The sequence below is a fragment of the Kwoniella dendrophila genome, chromosome 2 (genome assembly GCF_036810415.1).
Source record: "Kwoniella dendrophila CBS 6074 chromosome 2, complete sequence".
NCBI lineage: Eukaryota > Fungi > Basidiomycota > Tremellomycetes > Tremellales > Cryptococcaceae > Kwoniella > Kwoniella dendrophila.
Window position 1 is genome coordinate 1,617,281 of NC_089477.1, and position 13,875 is coordinate 1,631,155.

At 37.3% G+C, this 13,875-nt stretch overlaps 4 protein-coding genes across 4 annotated transcripts; 2 read left to right on the top strand and 2 right to left on the bottom strand.

Moving 5' to 3' along the window:
- Positions 1 to 196: 196 nt before the first annotated feature.
- On the bottom strand, positions 197 to 2,648 carry L201_002016 (uncharacterized protein; the record flags this gene model as incomplete). Its single annotated transcript, XM_066217796.1, has 9 exons — positions 197 to 713; positions 795 to 820; positions 900 to 1,080; positions 1,164 to 1,296; positions 1,383 to 1,594; positions 1,689 to 1,790; positions 1,860 to 1,968; positions 2,087 to 2,362; positions 2,480 to 2,648. 9 exons carry the CDS (start codon positions 2,646 to 2,648, stop codon positions 197 to 199), a joined length of 1,725 nt encoding a protein of 574 aa, XP_066073893.1.
- A 773-nt stretch (positions 2,649 to 3,421) lies between these two features.
- L201_002017 (uncharacterized protein) lies at positions 3,422 to 5,007 on the top strand (the record flags this gene model as incomplete). The annotated part of the gene is made up of 3 exons (XM_066217797.1): positions 3,422 to 3,824; positions 3,918 to 4,508; positions 4,568 to 5,007. 3 exons carry the CDS (start codon positions 3,422 to 3,424, stop codon positions 5,005 to 5,007), a joined length of 1,434 nt encoding a protein of 477 aa, XP_066073894.1.
- Positions 5,008 to 7,580: 2,573 nt separating this feature from the next.
- Positions 7,581 to 9,866, top strand: L201_002018 (uncharacterized protein; the record flags this gene model as incomplete). Its single annotated transcript, XM_066217798.1, has 3 exons — positions 7,581 to 8,180; positions 8,246 to 9,222; positions 9,296 to 9,866. 3 exons carry the CDS (start codon positions 7,581 to 7,583, stop codon positions 9,864 to 9,866), a joined length of 2,148 nt encoding a protein of 715 aa, XP_066073895.1.
- Positions 9,867 to 10,453: 587 nt separating this feature from the next.
- Positions 10,454 to 13,514, bottom strand: L201_002019 (uncharacterized protein; the record flags this gene model as incomplete). Its single annotated transcript, XM_066217799.1, has 8 exons — positions 10,454 to 10,529; positions 10,598 to 10,925; positions 11,000 to 11,902; positions 11,966 to 12,149; positions 12,226 to 12,497; positions 12,557 to 12,689; positions 12,908 to 13,216; positions 13,413 to 13,514. The coding sequence occupies 8 exons, from the start codon at positions 13,512 to 13,514 to the stop codon at positions 10,454 to 10,456; spliced, it is 2,307 nt and encodes a 768-aa protein (XP_066073896.1).
- Positions 13,515 to 13,875: the final 361 nt, after the last annotated feature.

Here is a 13,875-nt window from a genome sequence, read left to right on the forward strand (position 1 = left end):
TCAACAGAGCAATAGAGTAAAAGGGGAATAAAATCATATAGTAGTTCCCACCCTCTACATTTTACGATTATGAATAGTCATGCAAAATGTTTGATTTTAATTTTTGATGAAGACATATAGGCAGGTGCATACGGTAATTCGCACTTTCACTGGCCATATGAGATACGAAGTACAGTATGTACAGAATTATCACCCTTTACTTTCTCTCTCTTGCAGCTTTTTTCAACAGTCTATTCTTCTTTTCTTCTTCTTGCTTGTTCATTCTCAATGAATCTGACCATGCAGAAGCTTGAATGGCAGCTTGATTAGGATCCTTTTTGTGCATAAGCAGATACCCTTGTAAAGCCGCCATTGAAATTTGCACTTCAATCTTGGTCTTATAATCCTCTTCTGCTTGATAAGCTTTCTCAAGGTCGACATCAGGTTGGTCACAAGACTTGATGATGAGATTAGGATTAAATACACCATGAGCGAATTGCTCGGCTAATTCTTCCAGTTGACCATCTGATTCGATTTTACCAGGAAGAACACAATTCACCTTTTTCTCAGAGAGAGTACTTTCGTCTTTGCTGAGATTACTATTGTTCCCTAAGTAAGGAAAGAAATGCTTGAACAGTAATTTAGCTTGTTCATAAGTAGCATCATGGAATGAAAGTTGAACGTCGAATCTACCGGGTCTAGATAATGCCGAATCCAATCTTTCTGGATGATTACTGTATATATCCCATTGGGTACAGTACAGTAGCATGTCAGCTTTTTCCAAATCTTCATAAGTGAAGTAAACAGAAACCTACGTCGTGGCAAACAGAATACAATCTTCCTATTAGCACATATCCAGAATCAAGGTCAGTATACATATAGAAGTCTAAATTAATGAGGTACAGTGATTTCCAACTTACTTGACTTGAAACACCGTCAATGGCGTTTAATAAACCTGAAAGAGTTACAGTTGATTTGACCATCCCAGTTCCGCCAGAATTGGTAGCATTATTGTCACCGTAATTTTCATCATCGTCACCGTCATTGCCATTCTCGCTACCTGATTGAGCACGTCTGATTCGAGGGGGCATAACACAGTCACTGTTGAGATATCAACACAAGTACATACTTGTCAGCCTGCTTGATAATCGTAGAAACAATTGTCTTTGCAATGATGAACTTACATATCTTCAAGCAAGATCATATTTCCTGGCGGACAGTTTCTGAAAGCTTTATTTAGTTTGTTATCATCCATACCTCCAGCAGCAGGATTGACTATGTAAATGTCTAAACCAAGCTGGGAGGCGATTGCAGTAGCTACGATAGAGAAGTATAATTTAAGTGAGTTTGATCAGGCGGTGGTAAATTAATTTGTAAGTAGTCAGTACAGTAGCTTGACATACCGAGACTTGTTTTACCTGAACCTGGTTTCCCCTGAAGTAAATAACCTCTTCTATGAGGAATACCTCTAGCGCAATACCATTCGGTTTCTTCATCTGATAAGAAGTCTTTGACATCTTGTAAGAGCGGTTCTTTCACTTCATCAGGTAAAATCACCGATAACCAAGGTCTGGTAGGTCTAGGAATTGGGTCGATCCAATTTGCTGTTTGCGGTCTGAAATATATACAAGTTAGCATAATGTCAGCTGCTAATTGCGCTTTTCTTAATTGATGATCCTGAAATATTTGTAATAACAAAAATGATTTACCCTAAATTGAAAATCAACAACTCTTTATGGCTCTTCTTGAAAAATGCTCCATGTGCATCTATGAGGAATTGCTTGATACCCTTCGGCTGAAAGGATAAACCGCTAAAGTAATGCAAAACCATATTATAAAATTGGAATTTGTACTGAAAATGTTTGACAGAAACGTCTTACCAGATCTCGAAATGTTCCTCCCTCGTCAAAAACTCGACTTTGGCATAACATTTTGATTTTCTTGTAATCCAGAGATAAGCTCCTTTGTGATTAAGAAAAATAGATTGCTCTGTGTAAAGGGAATTTCCAAACATCTTATCAATACTAGCATAGTACCCTAGATTATACTAAACATCATGCAAAAGTTCCATTTCGAATTGACATAAGAAGGCGAAAGGATTACTTACCATTAATGGGTGATATTTGACCAATGACAGAATCAACAAAAGTAGCGTTTTTCCTAGCTAAACTCAAAGTGGATTCTGGATGCCTCAAGAACGATTTGACTGCATTTTGAACTTCTTTTAATCTATTTGAATCGTCTCTTCTTGATTGTCTCAAATCAGCTGTTTTAAGTCTAAATGATTTGATCTGTTTTTGAGCTTGAGGTGATTGAGCAAGATATGATTGAATCCATTCAAATGCAGGATCAGTTTGTGATATATGAGCTGTGGGGAAAAAAGCTATACAGTATATTGTATCATCGAAAGTCAGCTTGGTACTATATGGACAGTATTGTCACTTCAATCGTATAACAAGGTCAATATAATTATTTGAGTAAAACCTGGAAATTCACCTACCATCATAGATTGAGGATTCAAAGCTAGTGCATAATTGTCTAACAGCCGCTGCGAGTAAGCCAATCAAAGCGATTCGTATGGCTAAAGAAAGTATATCATCTAGCTTGACGTTATTCGTAAGTCCGGCCGACCCTTGGTTGCCCAGGAAGGCAGGTATTTCAGGTAGCATGTTGATTATCAGTGTTAAAGCAAGCTTACTGGAAGGGGATATGGTTTAGTGATATGTGTGAAATGAGAAGAGGTGTGAAGGTGATATAGTGAAAAGATGATAGTGACATGAGAACAGTAGTCTCTCTTCTCTTTGATACACTATTTTATGGTCCGCAACCAGTATCCGCAGTTGGAGGCGAAAGCCATTTGAGTCAGAATGGTGACTCCAGAATTCGTTGATCCTTTCATCCCATTGTCGAGCAAACTTCTAAATCTCTGTAATTCGTTAGTATCGCAAAAGCCTCGATCCTCTGTAGCTCAAATAATGATGTTTTGCACTCACGCAGAAAGGTTATCATGGTAAAACCTGTCGAGTATCGAGAATCAAAGGATAAGCTCAACTGACTTGAGGTGTGTCACCTCGTACTGTCCTTTCAAATTGTGTTTCTCCCTTCTTTACCATCATCCTTTGGGGTTTCTTTTGATCTGTTGATGATTGAGAGTTTTATGCTATTCTGATTTTTCCAAAAAAATGAGTTCGCAATAGCAATTTGGCCATATATATGTATAAAATCCTCCAAGTTAACAACATGTATTATCTCTCTCCCAACAAACATCTAAAGGTAAAAAACAACAAAAAAAAGAAACATTAAAAAGTAAAAAGTCATCGAGTAATTAAAAAGGCAAGATCTCCAAAAAATCATAACACCGAAACCTTTCAGTAAAAAACTCACCAGTAAACAAAAAGACCAACCAGTAACCAGAACGCAAACCGACAAACAAATTTCAAAAATGCCACGACAATACTCTAATCCATGGAAATCATACCAAAAACTAACTCCTTCTGAAATCTTATCTTCTTTATCATTAAACTTACACTTTAAAACTTCTCCAAAAGTCGAAGAACGTATACCTATTGTCCAAAATGCTATTACTGAACTTCCTTTAAATCCACCTGAGAAAGATGATGGACCAAAATTAATTTGGTTAGGTCATGCAAGTATCTATCTTCTTTTACCGCATATGACTAATGACGGTACGAATAAAATGGAATGGATAGGTATTTTATTCGATCCTGTTTTCTCTAAAAGATGTTCACCAATCAAATCCATAGGTCCAAAGAGAAGAACTGAAATTCCTTGTAATGTAAAAGATTTACCTAAAGTTGACTTTGTTTTCATTTCACATGATCACTGTAAGTTTCCACTTCGATTTGCCTTAGTCTACCTTGGATAAAAACTTTTTAGGTGTATGATTTGATTTATTGATTCTATTGTTCGATACATAGATGATCATCTTGATAAGGACACAATAAAAGATATTGAAAAGTATCATCCAAATGCCAAATATTGTGTCCCAAATGGCCTAAAATCCATCTTGATCAAATTTGGTGTTTTGTCCTATAAGATCACTGAGTTAGGTTGGTGGAGAGAGAGTGTAATACCTCTATCCCAAGTTTCACATACCTCTTCCAAGCCCGATCTATTACCTAAGATAGAAACTGTGAACCCCCTTGATATCGGTTCTTCCTCACCTACGAAAGCTGAAGATTCACATCCCAAAAACGATGTCGAGAATGATACCCCATTCTCACCTTCCTCATTCAAAACCGCTCTGAGTCAAACTGAATCAGAAAATACCATGGTACCCTCGCCAGAGGCACCTACCTCTCGTTCATCCAGTAGTAATGGCTTGAAGATTGTATGTTGTCCTTCACAACATAATTCCGGTCGTAATTTATTTGGTAAGAACAAAACACTTTGGTGTACTTGGTGGATTGAACTTGAATTACCGAACGGTAAAATATGGAAATGTTTCTTCGGTGGTGATACGGGGTACAAATCTGTTCAAGGTGGTCCAACTTGTCCAATCTTTAGAGGTGAGTCTAAAGTTATACCTTGGAAGGTATTCATACTAACATTCGTATTTTCATGGTAGAATTGAAAGATCGATTAGGGTCACCAGATTTAGCTTTGCTTCCAATTGCCCATGGATCAGTTCTACCATATTTACAATCTTTATTACCTTTCATAACATTCAATTCAGAACGACTAACTTCAGCAATACATTGTTCACCTTTTGACGCTATGACAATACATCATGAATTAGAAGCTAAAATCAGTTTACCAATACATTGGGCTACTTGGACAACTGAATCAGGTGCTAAACAAATGGCAAGAGATTTAAGAAAAGCTTGGGAAGGTGATACAGCGAGTCTAAAATGGTACGATCGTTTCGATGATGAACATAGAGCGACAAAAATACCACAAGCTTATACTGGGTTCTTGATAAATGATATTGGTTCTTCGATACAGTTTGAAGTTGAAAGTGGAATCGAAACGCCTGTTGTAGTAATTACGGCTGAAGACAAGCCGTAAAGGGTGTAATGTATAGTTGTAAGGTGTGGTAGATCTTTATGAACCTAGTACTGTATACCACAGTACATGCGTAGAGGAGGAATCCCGGCAGAGAGCATGTTTGAATCCTTCTTTGGTATACGTCGACTTTACATGTGATGAGTTCCGTATCAGGAGCTAATATGCATTTTGCTATGAGGCATTGGTATCGGAATCATTCACATGTGATGATTACTGTGTTAACACGACGACGTTTACGTTTCCGCCTCTTGAAGACGCCTTTCTTCTTAATAGCTTCCTTTATTAACAAACAAAGCGATCTGATCTAGAATCGCTTTTGCCGGCATTCATGTGTACGATAACTTACCGACGGAATTTAATGTTCCAGTTGAGGAATGAGATCTATAAAAGAAGAAGAAATATCGAGTTATCGTAAAATACAGTATTTACAACAACAAAATCCCATATTGAGGAATGATCGAGTGGAAAGTTGACAAAACATAACGGGATCTGTTTTGATACACGTTAGGTGGTTGACAAGTTAACGTACTTTGAACGCCTTCTTAACCAAATTATCGTACTTCTGCTATATTTCCGGAAACAGTAGAATCAGAGTTTGCGAGGCATAGAATAAATTTGGAATTGAATCAGACGTTGACAAGCATATGAAAGTAATCTGCAGATCAGATCAGGACGTGAAGAGATGTCACTAATCTAATATGTTCTCTGGCCGCATGAGGAAAAGGGGTTTCGCTAAAAGTACATGTTGAGGGCAAAAGCATGTCAGTTAAATTACCTGTTTGGGGATTTCTTGTCTAAATGATCTACAAATTTGTACCTGACAGGAGTAGAGAGTAGGATGTCACCTTCAACAGCTCTAGTCATGCTGGAAGTCAATCCACATGGTTTTGAAAAGGCGTTTCATTAGGAATCAAATTAAGGGTTTCAGTATAAGGAAAAAGGGATCTGCAGGTTGTAGAAGAAGAAGAAGAGAAGCGCGTTGATAATCTGTCTCGGACTGCTTTGATATGCTAAATTTATGGAAGGAAGTACGAAGTCGTTTGTGCATGACGTTAAAAGGACCTAGGAGTTCCACACCTGTTTCAAAGATGGCTGTTCACATTTGCAGTAAAAACAGGCGAAAAGAAAAGGACTCTTTTTGCATCTTCTCTTCGCAAAGATGCAATAAATTTGAAACGTCTAGTAGTTGTATTAGACAGGAACCGGGCTATGTCTCTGAAGATGAAATTTCCTGTAATGATGATCCGTACCTCTTGCTATTCCTTATATATTCCTGCTGCGATTCCTTAGATATCGTTGATGATATCTGCTTGAGCTTGATCATATATACAGTAGAGAGCAGGTTCTAAGCCATACCTAAAAGTACGTTGACGGCATTCTCAAAAGCGAAAGGGGGGCAAGCATTGCAGCCAAAATATACGGTACCCAAATAGTTTAAGAAGTGGAAGCGAAGAAAGCCAATTAAGTTAAGCTATGTAAAGGAAGAATCCATTCCGATGCGTGTCACAGATCATCTTCTTAAGGAACCGAATTTTCGGCTTCACTATTATTATTATTAGTACGTAGACTATTATGGATGAAAAATGAAAAAATGCATTCAAGTCGTCAACAAAGCATAGGTGCATTTGTAACATGCATTTCTGTTTCTGATTATCATCTCAACACCTTTCTTCATCATCAGTCTCATTGTTACCGCTATCATATCTTCGATTCCACACATAATAATTACCTTTACTCTTTAACAGATCTTCAAGCAAGAAGAGACAGGTTCCAGACCAAACGCGCGATCGAAAAGCCGGTAACTGATACTTATATTAATCATATGAATCAATCAATTAATTAAATTTGCGGTAACTCGAGTAACTCGCAAGATTACCATGGGAAAGAGGAGTTTGTAATTGATCACATTATACAGTTAGAAATTTCCTAATTAAATGGATAGTAAAAGCTTATAATTGTTGTAATAATTGAAAAGTAAAAGATTTTCCGATACATCATCATCATCATCGTCCACAATTTAGATATCTGTTTTTGTTTTTAATTTAGCCATCACCCGGTAATTGAAACAAAAACATACATTTGTCGTCTTTATCACTAAGAAAAATTGCTCCCACCGCGAAATAAATCTATTTCGATTTGTTTTGTCTCGGACAAGCATTTTTGTAACAATCAAAGAATATACAGAGCAGAGGGAGGAGATCAACGCGGAAGAACTAAGAATAGAGTTTAGTGGTGTTTCATGGTTTTTTCCCTTTTTAGAATAGATCTACATAGTGCTCAGTTAAATTATGTCGGTGATCTAGAGTATAGAGTGTGCACAAGAAGCATAGAATTATAGAACATCATATTAGACCCTAGAAGCTAAGAAAACCGAGACAGACCACACATTCCATTCGCCAGTAAAAATGGTTTCGATCACTTCTGATGATGTGAGTCCATCATTTTTTGCTTCCTTACTTTGAACACGCTTTCGATAGGTACACTATTATTTTGTATACATACCATATTACATCCAAACGATTTTTGCTAACTGTCTTTCGAAATGCGAAATAATCAATACATAGCCTAATGTCATGTCATCAAAGCAAACTGGATCCTCAACATCAATAGTACCTCCTAATTCGGCCTCGTCTCAATCACAATTCGTACCTCAAGAACAACAAATAACCGCAAAACCAGTAAATGAAAACGATTCTGCGTTAATATTTAGACCTGAACCAGATTTTCAAGGAAAACAACAACAAAAACAACAGCATCAGCAGATTGATGTTTCTCCAACATGCTCAACAGTACCTAAAGTGCTGGAACCATTAATAATACCTCAACCTACTTCCCTGCTTCCTATTGAACCCAGCTCGTATTCACCATCATCAGCAAACATCAACACACCAGCTACTTCCTCAACCATAGTATCACCCATACCAAACGCTTCGGGATCAGGTAGAAGAGGACCTTTAGCAATTTGGAAATCAGATTCATCCCAGCCGAAGATAAACGGTAAACTCACCTCAACCATGAACATCAATATGAGACCATCATCTTCTGGCTCAAGAAAGGGAAAAGAAGCTGTGGAAATGTCTTCTTTGCCTACCATGGACAATTCAGCTAGCACTTCCACTGCAAATGCAATAGAAGATAAGAGCAAGGAAGATATGGCTATGGCCAAATGGAGGGTAAGTGAAAGAGCTGACATACGTGCTGAGAGTAAGCTAATCTAAACCAATTTCGCATATCATAGAAATGGGTCGTTGAACAACCTATACAGATGGAACCTACCGATCATTCACCACTGCGATCCAGACGTACGAGTCCAGCAAGCACATTCGCCGGTGGCCTTAATCCAGCTGTATCACCACATTTAAGCATGTTATCTTCACCTAAACAGTTCCATACGACTGGATCACCATTAGAACCTGTTGGATCAGCTGGATCATCCTCATCATCAGTTATAAATCCTCGAACATCTGGAGGATTTTCACCTACTTCGAAATTAAACAGATTTGATTCTGGTTCAGCTTCCGGAGAATATAATGAGATCTTCAATACAGAAAGTGTGATGGCATTGAGAGATGTTGAATTAGCAATTGATGAGGAAGTCTTGGAAAGAAATGAAAGATCTAGAGGTACAGGTTTAATACAGCAAAATAGGAGAATGTCAACACAACCTAGAATATCAGAATTACCTAATCCATTTGTCGATATCGCACAAAGATTAAGTTCAAGAAGAGTCAGGCCCATAGTTTTAGAATTAATCCAAGCTTTGGGTCACTATCTAGATGCTGTTTGGTGTATAACATATCCAAATAGACCTTGTCCTTGGATCATAGGTATAAATGAATCTCCTATACCACCATCAATAAGAAGAATGACAATGGCTCAAAGCCAGAATCAAAATCAACAAACTGAATCTTCCCTTGCAGCGGATCAACAGAACTGGAAATCACCAATGATAACTGCTGTACAACAAGGCAAACAATCAGGTCATGTTGATATACCACCAACGATAAAAGACGTTGAATTTTGGGGCGATGAAGTTACTTTCGCAATCAGAGATGTTGATGAAGTTGTTGGTATATATAAAGGTGTAGGATGGGCGTTCGGTTCAGCAATGAGAGATGGTGTATATGGTTCAGTTTCTTCAGACAATGTTTTAGGTGTTAAAGGTGAAGGCGGCGGTATGGCTAGATTACTGAATGATCTAGAAGAAGCTATATGGTGAGTCGAGTTATCTCTCTGAAAACGTGATTGACTCCAGTATCTGACTTGATGTTTTCTTTCCCATAAATAGGGGTGACGCTCAACCTAGACCAACAGATTTATCATATGATTTACCGATAGATTTTGATCCATATGCTGTACCTGATGATCAAGAATTACTATTAGCAGCTTCTGCAGCGGCTACAAACGGAACATCTGTACCTCGTCGAAATGGTGGTGGCGATAGTAGTAATAATAACAATAATTTAAGAACAAATAACACACTTAGTGATTTCTTTGGTGAATCACGAATTACAAGAGCATCATCAAGTAATACAAATGGAGATTCTAACTCACAATTACCTGCAATGGAAGAAGAAATTGATGCATTACCAGATTTAATTCAACCTTACGCTTCATCTTCCTTAGGGGAAGATCAAGATGGTGTTTCAGAAATAGATAATAAATCATCAACAGATCAAGATCAAATTATAAAATCACCAAATTTATCTAGAAGTAATATTGTCGCTCCTCCTCAAACTTCAATTCCAGGTATTGATATTCAAATTGACACTGAAGAACCTTTAACATTAGAAGAAATAGGTAAAAGGAGACATAGAGAATGGTTAGAAAATCAACGTTCTGGTTTAAATGCATGGTAAAATTATCAAAGATCCTATTACATCCCAAATCAATGTCACCTTTAAATACAATCTCAAACAAATCTTACTATAGTCTCATAATCTATTTTTGTATCGTATTTTCTTTATAAAAGGTTTTCCTTCAAGGATTTTCTTCTTCTTTCATGTAGTTTGTTAATAGAGCTGTAGATTATATACTGTACATACATATACACAAACTTGAATTATCGGATTTCAGGACCATTCGCATATAATTTCCATCATATTGTTGTACATATCAATGATATCCACATATAATATAAAAACCCATTCAAACGTTTCACCAGTATATCTGCTCGCATACCTATTCATGGCCTTTCAAAACAAATTGGCACAACATTCGGATCGAATAGGATATGACAAAACAGCACGCTCAACAAATAATTGTGATGGCCATGACAATATCAAAAAGATTGTTTATGCATATTGGAGATTACCTCTACCTCGAACTTAACTGATTGTCCTATCTATCTGTTTTCCTTTCCTAACACGTCGATCATCCTCCACCATAACTCGTGACAATTCATATCAAAGCTCATCTGGCATCCAGGCCACTAAGTCACTTCCCCTTATTGTCTTTTAGCTTCGAAATGAAGTGTCCAACTACTGAGCAACTTTCTTCTATTTACTTGTTCTCCAGTCAATCTAAAGTAAATTTACATATGTCAGTCAACCTTACTTGAAAAAGGAAATGAAGCAAAGGGATGACTTACGTTGAACCATAAGTCAAAGGAGCTAACCATAACCAACAACCAATAATAATAGCTAATAAACCAAATATGACTGACCAAGAAATTTTATTCAGTTTGGCTCTAATTGAAGGTCTTAATCTAGTTTTTAAACCTGGGAAACTAATTGGATAATTCACAATTTCAATTAAAATGAAATTTATAACTGATCCAGCAACCAATGCAGAAGCCAGGTGTGCAGGTAAATAATGATGTAAAAATCTTTGTCTTTGCATTAAATAGAATGGGAAATAATGGAATGCCCATGACCCTAAGAAAAATCCTGTATTTCTGTATAATCGATTTCGAATTCCTAAATCGGATAAAATGATTATGCTTAGTACCAATTCTGCAATACCTCTTAATTAGCCTCCAAACAGAACTTACCATCTTCGATTGGATCTAAACCTCTTCTTCTGGCTAACATATCAGCAGCTATTATACCTACAAAGACTGATAAGGAGATGGCGCATATCCACCATCCTAAAAGATTACCGATCATATAAATTTGTTGATTTGTATCGGAATTTGTCCAAAAACTAATACCTGATAAACAGAAAGGCCATTCTATAGGTGTTGATGCATATGGATGTGAAGAAGTTAATCCTGCATTGTGTTGTAACATTAAAATTTGTAATTCGAAGAATTTCTTAATAAAAGAAACCTTTTTAACTTGTTTAGGTTCGACATGTGTTGTACGGTTTTTGAAATCATTTCCTGTACCATCGGCTATAATATCTTCAACAAACCATGATGTTGTTCTATCTTGTTGGTTTTTATTCCCATTGACTTCTTGTTGTCCATATGCCCATTCAGGTAATGCAGTTGGGTGTGTCCACAGAACTACTTTGGTAGGTACATGAACTAATTTGAAATGCCCAGATAATGATCTCCATGGTTCTCCATCATGTGCATCAGTTATAACTACTTTAAACATTGTATCGTTTCTTCTCGATTCATCATCTTCAGCAACAGTGGTGAATTCTTGATTTGTTGGCATGAGCGGTGAAGCAACATCATGAGTGAGAAGCAGTGTATCGGTTACAATATGTTTCAATTGAATGACGTCGTTATGTCGGACTACTCTACCTCGACCTGATTCTGGGATCTCTTTAGTAGGGAGAATTTGCCAGTGATTGTTGGTATCATTGTGAGGATAACATGTGACTTGTTGACCTTGAGAGGAGATTCGACCATCTTCATATCTCAGTGGGTAATGATCGGCATGAGAATGCAAGAACTGCTTTGTGTCTTTGTGTTTCATGGTTACGGTATCAAAATATCGGATTTCTATAGAGGGACAAGCGAAATTCAACACGGTTTCTCTAATGAGCTGAGTATACAAGTACTCACCTTGAGCATTGAGTAATAACTCGTTCCCAGCTAATGTTTCTTGGAAAGCAGGACTCATGAAAGTATCACCTGGTCCAGAGTACTTGAGAACCTTGAAGTGCACCCAGAAGAAGGAAAGATAGAGGATAAAAGGTACGATGATGAGACCGACGGCTCGATAGAAGAAGTGTTTCCAAATGTAAGCCTAAATACCGGTCAAGTCAGCTATTATTGGAATATACGGACTACATGAATGTAGTAACTGTAAAAGCTGAACATACCATGGAATGACCTCTTTTGATATCCAATATATTCCATAAATCCCAAAGAACAGCAGCACCAACACTAGCAAATGTAAATAATCCAACCATTTTACAACCAAGTGTACATGCTAACCAAGATCCAGTGGAAAGTAACCAGAACCACCACCATTTAGTGAATTCTTGATATCGATATTGATGGAATTTGACGTAAGAGAATAGGGAAAGGGACATGAATAACACGAGCGCAGCATCAAGAAGGATAAGTCGAGTTTGCGTGATGTGACCATTATCTGTGATAGCATGTTAGTGTGATAAACACAATAGCAAGCAAGATATCATATGAACTCACCGAAAGCGATTAAAGCAGCTGACAGTAAAGCGATTCCAACTGGATAACCTGATTCTCTCATTATACCAAATACAACAGGTACTGTAATTGAACCCATGATGGCACAGAAACTTCTCATACCGACGTACGGAACCTATTGGTCAAGGCAGTAAATCAGCCATCAAATTTGAAATATAAACCTCTGAAGTGATTCTACATTTAGTGATCTCTCATCAACATCATCCTCCTCCTAGCTACTTTATCCAGATTCTGATCTTAATATCCTATGAACTCTATAGTTTATCCCTTTACTTTCTTCTTCCAGGTGTATTCCGCCATAAAGGATCACAAGGATAGAATGATGATACTCACATTATTTGAGATATAATCATCACCAATTTGTTCAAAACCAAAATCACCATTAAAACCAACAAACCAAGCTGCTAAACCATTTAACATTTTTGCTAAAGGTGGATGAACATCAAAATAATATTCTCTTCTAATATAATGTGAAGCGAAAGAACCAAAATGAACTTCATCAAAAACAACTTGAGTTGGATGTCCAATTCTCCAAAATCTAATTATGAATGCTATAATAGTTAAAGTTGTTCCTACAATCCATGATAAGAAATATTCATTACGGATTGATGAATCTGGTGGTGAAGGTCTAGGTGAACGTCTCTATTATATTGATCGAATTGTTTGAAAAGTGAATTAACCAAAACGCGTAAATATCGAGTATTGCATTGCATCGTTGATTCACAAGTTATAAGATAGAGTTGTGCATTGTCATTTTTAGTAGATATCAATTGAGGGACCAAGGGATATAAACAGCTGTATCAGCAAATTCCTCAAATACGCATCCAAAAGAACTCACCTTCTCTTCCTCTTCGAGTCCACTATAAGTTCTAACAGTTTGAGGCAAGCCGGAAGGGGATGCCTCTCGTTCTGTCCTTCGCTTTCGAGGTGCCAAAGACATCCTGTCTATCTTATTTCAAGGTTGCTGACGATGTTATCATATGTAAACTGAACAAAGAAAACAAATAAAGGAAGATGATATTGGCTGTAGTCTACATTGGTGGTTGGCTGCGTGGAGGTTCATGCGCACCATAGTGAGTAATCATCATTCATATGCATGCATGCATGCAGTAATAACGCGTCCGGGTTTGTCACGTGAGTAACTTATTGCATTCCGTGGTGGTCAACGACCTAGATTGCAAGCATCCAGATGCAAATATGCTGCAAATATGCTGCAAAAGGATGCATGCATACAATCCTCTATCTGTACATGTATGATCGATGCTGGTCATATGCTATCAAATCATCCCGCCGTTGGTCCT